This window comes from Hordeum vulgare, chromosome 6H (assembly GCF_904849725.1).
Source record: "Hordeum vulgare subsp. vulgare chromosome 6H, MorexV3_pseudomolecules_assembly, whole genome shotgun sequence".
NCBI classification, from domain to species: domain Eukaryota; kingdom Viridiplantae; phylum Streptophyta; class Magnoliopsida; order Poales; family Poaceae; genus Hordeum; species Hordeum vulgare.
Window position 1 is genome coordinate 453,713,247 of NC_058523.1, and position 6,683 is coordinate 453,719,929.

At 48.4% G+C, this 6,683-nt stretch overlaps 1 protein-coding gene across 1 annotated transcript; it reads right to left on the reverse strand.

Moving 5' to 3' along the window:
- Nucleotides 1–4,797: 4,797 nt before the first annotated feature.
- LOC123405589 (protein argonaute 1D-like) lies at nt 4,798–5,527 on the reverse strand. The gene is made up of 4 exons (XM_045099225.1): nt 5,420–5,527; nt 5,187–5,293; nt 4,954–5,092; nt 4,798–4,908 (listed from the first exon to the last, which is right to left on the reverse strand). The coding sequence occupies exons 1-4, from the start codon at nt 5,525–5,527 to the stop codon at nt 4,798–4,800; spliced, it is 465 nt and encodes a 154-aa protein (XP_044955160.1).
- Nucleotides 5,528–6,683: the final 1,156 nt, after the last annotated feature.

The window sequence follows — 6,683 nt, forward strand, 5'->3', positions numbered from 1 at the left end:
TTTGCAGGTACCAGTATTTGAAATGCGATAGTTGCCAATATTTTCCCGGAATGTTGATTCATTTCCGTTTCGGCGAGAATTTGGCACTATGCATTCTTTTTTGTCCTATTTTTAGGCAAAGTCATGCCAATTGTTTTTTTGGTTCTAAAATATCGTTTTGCTCTACCCCGCAGGCGACCATGGTCCGCACGATGACCGAAGGCATCGTGAATTGGTTTTTGAGCTCCGCGAAGGCCGAGATGCTTCAAAAGAACGAGACGGAGATAAGATGTCCGTGTCGAAGATGCAAGCTGAAGAGCCTTTTGGACCCGGATTCCGTAAAGGTGCGGGACCACCTACTCTTGCGTGGTTTCATGCATGGCTATCGGTGGCAAGGTGATGAAGATGATTATGAAGTCGTCCATGGGGGCCGGGAAAGAAAGGAGGAAGGGCATGAGCAAGACAACCGCGGCGAGGGCGGGCGAGAAGACGAAGAATCTCCAGGACACAGTCATCATGTAGAAGATGTCGGACATGATGACGAGGAAGATGCCGGAGCAGACGAAGGGCATGATCATGAAGATGAAGATGCCGGAGCAGACGACGATGGACCATCGATGGCCTCGGTGCAGGACCCTCATATTCAAGAGCTGCTTCTCAAGCAGACGGATAACGCAAGAGCTGCCGCCCGAGAGAAAGCCAAGCTGGATCAACTGGAGATAGACGCGGTTACTCCATTGTATGAAGGATGCAGGGCCGAGGATACCCGCCTGAAAGTAACGCTCATGGCTCTGGAGATGAAGGTAAAACAAAAAATGACCGACGCATGCTTCGACGAGAACATGTCATTCTGGCACGAACGTCTTCCCAAGGGGAACAAGTGCCCGACCAGTTTCGAGGAGGCGAAGAAAATCGTGTGTCCTCTGGATTTACCGCACGTGAAATACCATGTGTGCATGAACAATTGCATCATTTATCGGGACGAGCACGCGGAGTCTACCATATGTCCGGTGTGCGTCGTCAGTCGATACAAGAAGAGGAAGAAAGCTCCTCGAAAAGTGGTGTGCTACTTTCCGATCACTCCTCGTATGCAATGGTATTTCACGGACCCTAAGGTAGCAAATCTCCTGCGTTGGCATGCGGATAGGGAGGAGAAAAAGCGAGACGATGACGGAAATGATCCGGAGATAAATAAAAAAGACAAGATGCTGAGTCACCCTAAGGATGCGAGCCAGTGGCAAGCGTTGAACTACGAATACCCAGAATTTGGGGACGATCCAAGGAACATCGTGCTGGGCGCGAGCACCGATGGAGTCAATCCGTTTGGCAGCCAGAGAAGCACACATACTACCTGGCCTGTGTTTGTGTGGATGTACAACCTTCCCCCTGGTTGTGCATGAAGAGGAAGTACATTCACGTGAGTATGCTAATTGAAGGGCCGAAACAACCAGGGAACGACATCAATCTATATCTGGGGCTGCTGAAAGAGGAGCTAGACACGTTGTGAAAAACGCCAGCCAATACGTGGGACGCCGCAGAGAAAGAATATTTCCCTATGAGAGCCGCACGGCTCACGACGGTGCACGACTATCTCAGTTACGGATATGTCGCAGGGCAGGTGGTCCACGGATTTTCTGGATGCGTCAAGTGCATGGATGACACAATGTATCGCTAGCTAGATAGAGATCCCGGGTCTTCAAAAACCGTGTTCATGGGACATCGAAGGTGGCTTCGCGACGATGACACATGGAGAAAACGCAAGGATCTGTTTGATGGTGAAACTGAACCCCGAAGACGCCCCCTTATGAGGAGCGGCGAGGAAATATACGAGCTGTTGAAAAATTGGAAAGAGTGCCCACCACCGGGAAAGGCGCCAGAGCCGGGAAAGAAGCGAAAGGCGCCAGAGCCGCTGCTGAAGGTATGGAAAACGAGGTCTGTTTTCTGGGACTTGCCGTACTGGAAGATCCTCCGTGTGCCTCACAGCCTTGATGTCATGCATATCATGAAGAACGTGTGCGAGAGTCTGCTTGGTACCCTGCTCAACATGCGAGAGAGGACCAAAGATGGACCGAAAGCAAGGGCAGACTTGAAATCAATGGGCATCAGGGAGGAGCTTCACGCTAATAATGATGATGATGATGCTGATAGGCAAAGCAGGACACGGAAAGTCGTCGCAAAGGCAAAAAGTCCAAGAAGACGGAAATGACTTCCCTCCCGTGTGCTTCACTCTAAGTCAGGAGGAGATCGATCAGTTTTTCACCTGCCTCGTAGGAGTAAAACTTCCTTACGGTTACGCGGGGAAGATAAGTAGATACCTAGACTCAGCGAAGCAGAAGTTTAGCGGGATGAAGTCTCACGACTGTCACGTGCTGATGACGCAGATACTTCCAGTTGCAATTCGTGGGATCATGGACGCGCACGTCCGTGAAACGCTATTTGGCCTATGCAACTTTTTTGACATCATCTCTCAGAAGTCGGTTGGCCTGAGGCAACTCAGAAGGCTACAGGAAGAGATCGTGGTGATACTATGCGAGCTTGAGATGTACTTCCCGCCAGCATTCTTCGACGTTATGGTGCATCTGCTGGTCCATATCGTGGAGGATATCATCCAACTCGGGCCGACGTTCCTGCACAGCATGATGTCGTTCGAAAGGATGAATGGTGTCATCAAAGGATACGTTCGCAACATGTCACGTCCAGAGGGAAGCATAGCCAGGGGCTTTCTGACCAAAGAGTGCATCTCCTACTGCACGAATTATCTAGGCATCGAGAACCCCGTTGGTCTGCCCGTCAACAGGCACCTCGACAGGCTCGCAGGATGGGGTCACCGTGAGGGTCGCCGCGAAATGCATGTCGACTTCGAGGGTCGACTCGCCGACTTTGAAAGAGCAAACCTAGTCGCGCTACAACACATAGACGTGGTCGATCCTTGGGTCGTAGAGCACAAAACCTTTATTGAAAAGACGTACAATGACCGAGGCCAACAGAGGACGGACGGAGATATAATCAAAGAGCACAACTCATGTTTCACGCGTTCGTTCAAGCAGAAGCTTCTGTCGTACCCTTTACATGAGGATTCTTCCACGGAAGAACAACTCATATTCGCCTTGTCACAGGGCGCCGAGCACAATCTGATGACGTATGAGGCGTACGATACCAACGGCTACACATTCTACACCGAGGGAAAGGACATGAAGAGCGATGGTTATCAGAACTCCGGGGTAACGATGGAATCCTACACCGGTAACGACAAGGACAGATACTACGGAAGGATCGAGGAGATCTGGGAGCTGAGCTATGCTGGAGAGAAGGTCCCGATGTTCCGTGTCAGATGGGCCAAGAGCGTCATAAAAGAAGATCGGTATTTCACCACCATGGTTATAACCCGAAGCCAAATCCAAGACGCGGGCGCAAACGTCACCGCGAAAAATGAGCCATGGGTACTGGCTTCCCAAGTGGACCAATGCTTCTTCATTACCGACCTGCCAAAGCCCAGTCGTGTTGTCGTGAGGGGAGGCAAAAGGAAGATCATCGGAATGGATGGAGTCGCCAATGAGCAAGACTTCGACAAGTACGGCGACCCGAAGATGGAACATGACGACGATGATGAAGTACCAGCATACACCACAAGAAGAAGCACGACCACCCTACCTAAAGGACGTCCGTTCAAGAGAAGAACTCCATTTACGAAAAATAAGGGCAAGAAGATTGTGAACAAATAGCTAGCTAAGATCGATTGTATTTAAATTTGATGATATTTTTTCATATTCAATATGAAAAAATATTGAATATTCATGAGGACACTCGATCTCGATCCCCTCCATCTCGATCGCTATCACCCCTCGCAAGATCCCCCTCGCCGTCGAGCACCCCCCCCCCCCCCCCACCCTCCCCCGCTCCACCGCACTAGATGTTGTTGTGAGGCACTAGATATTCATAGGCATCTAATTGCAAACATCAAAAAAAATACTAGACATCTACTTGCAAACATAAAAAAAATATACTAGGCACTTCTCAAACCAAGGTGCAACCAGCACAAGAAAACAATGCATAGAATAAAAATGCATAGAAAACAATGCATAGAAAAACTAAGGTGCATTGAAAACAATGCATAGAAAAACCAAGGTGCAAAAAAGAGGGGGGAAGAGGATTCGAACCCGCAACCTCCTGCTAGGAGGCAAAACCCACGGACCACTGCGCTGCTACTTCGGAGGTTAACAACATAGAGAAGGCGCACCTCATATACATGCGCCATTACTATATAAAAAAACATTCTAATGGCGCACCACTCGGGGTGCGCCATTCCTAAGCCGGCTGCCCTCGCGCCCTGCTCTCTTCTCCCGCGTGCGGCCTCCCCCTACCCCCTTTCCACCGCCCAGCAGCGCCCGCAGTCTCCCCGACCCTAGCTCCGCCGCCTCAAGTACCCCTGCAAGACCCACGCCGTCCTCGTCCTCTCCACCGGCGCCGCCCCTTTCCTCTGCCCCTGCTCTTCATCCTCATCGCGCTCCTCCTCGTCTTCACCGCCTTCGCCTTCGTCGTCACCAACCGCGGCGTCGGCTCCGTCGTCTCCGGCCGCGGCTACCGCGAGTACCGCCTCGAGGAGTACTCCACCTGGCTGCAGCGTCGGGTCGAGGACGCCGACAACTGGGCCAGGATCCGCAGCTGCCTCCGCGACGGCAGCGTCTGCCAGAGGTTCGGCGCCAGGGGGAGTCGCTCCAGCAGTTCGTCACCAACAACCTGTCCCCGATTCAGGTCGCCTCTCCTTCGCCCTTGCGTTCAATCAATCCTCGCAGTTTTGTTGTTCGTGCGCTACTGCTGCTAGTTGGAATTTGGGGACGAATCGATTGGTCTCCGGGGGATGCGAATTGCATCTCCACTAAACAATTGCATCTGCAGTTGGTACTGCTGTTTGTTTCCCAGCGAAATTTTCTTTTCATTTATTAAGAGACAGAGAGAGCTGCTTAATTTATGTACCTCCATAGGCAAATAATTTGGACGTTGCTGATTGCCAACTTGGAGGCAAGGAAGGTATGTGTGCTTGATGGCAAAGCCATATGTCTCCTGAAAGTATTGTACAACTGACTTTATTGTGCCCCCTTCATCAACAGGAAAACTGCGGCATCAAGAAGAACCAATCATTTTCAGAGAACATAGCAGGGTTCAGTTGGTAAAATGCTTTCTAAAACCATGATCACAGACTTCCATACGTTAGCTCTCGAGTTGCCTGAGTTGTCAGACCAGATATTCGGTACTTCCTTCTCATGTTGCCACGATGAGTAACTTCCACCTTTACTCCTCTCAGCGCCTTCTTGATCTAGGGTGTGAATACAACGCAAGAGAAGAGTAAATAAGTTCTGGGACAGTAGGCATTGAGCATATTTCAGTCAAGCAACCCGCATTTTATTTGTTGTTAATAGGAAATTTAGTTTAGTAAGAAGACCTTAACACGTTCAGCGTCTGAGAGGGGCCTCGAATGGATGTCAGAACGCAGCAGCTGTGCGGCGTAATCTATCACAGGCAATGGCTCAATGAAAGTTGTCGCTGACATATCTGCAAAAGCACGAGGGAAAAAATGAGGAGACATAGATAATTCTCAAGTGGAACAGATAAATACCAAGTATTAAAATCATGCAGAACATATACGATGTGAAGGTCCTAGAGTTGAGAGAGACTTCACCAATATTTCTGCATTGGGTAGTCTTATTGGGCATATGATCCTCTAGTAGTACAACTCCTCATGTTGCAATGAACAGTGTACTCCCTTCAATCTAGTACTTTTCCGTCATAAAATAAATGTTTTAAGCTTAGTACAATTTTATACTAAACCAAATACAAAGTTAAGACAGTTTGTTTGGGACAGGGGAGTATAAAGTTGCATTAAAACTGTGACAAGTAACATGGATATGAGGTAGTATTATTATTTGTTGTTAAAAGCCTTTTTTCAATGGATTGACCCTCGGCAAATTATTTTCATAGCACTCGGACACATTTTCCTTGGCTCCACCACTGTTTTCATCCTTGAAGGAATGAAGAGATGCAAGGTAGACAAAGTGCCAGCAGCATCCTTGATGTATGCTACTCCTACTGCGGCATCCACACATCAAGGCTTTTGTCGCAACAACAGCAATAGTTTTAAACCTTGTGCAATGTTCCACCATCTTTTTTCTTTTCATTTATTAAGAGACAGAGAGAGCTGCTCCATCGGTGAAGTGGAAAATTTTGACCCAAAAACAAAACTAATTTACAAACTGTACGAACAAACAGCGTGCTGTACTGCTGTTTGTTTATTAAGAGACAGAGAGAGCTGCTTAATTTCTGTACCGTTTATCTTCCAGCATGTTGTACTGCTATTTGTTTCCCCTCTTTGCTATACTGCTTGGCTGTCCATCTGTCTATTATTCATGCTCATTTACCATTATATTGTGGTAGGTTTCTTCTAATGTCAATGCATTATTGTACTGATGAGTTACTGCATCTGTGATTTGCTTTTTCCTGGAGGTTGTTTCTTTGGAATGCCACTTTAGCTTCTGCAATTTCTATGCTATGCTACATTGTCGATTAGTCACTTAATTTCTGTACCATTATCCTCCACTGTGTTGTACTGCTGTTGTATCCCCTCTTGCTATACTGCTTGGCTGTCTATTTGTCTAGTGTGCTAATGGATACAGCTGGCCTGCCTTTTCTGGCAGCATGCCAATGTATTA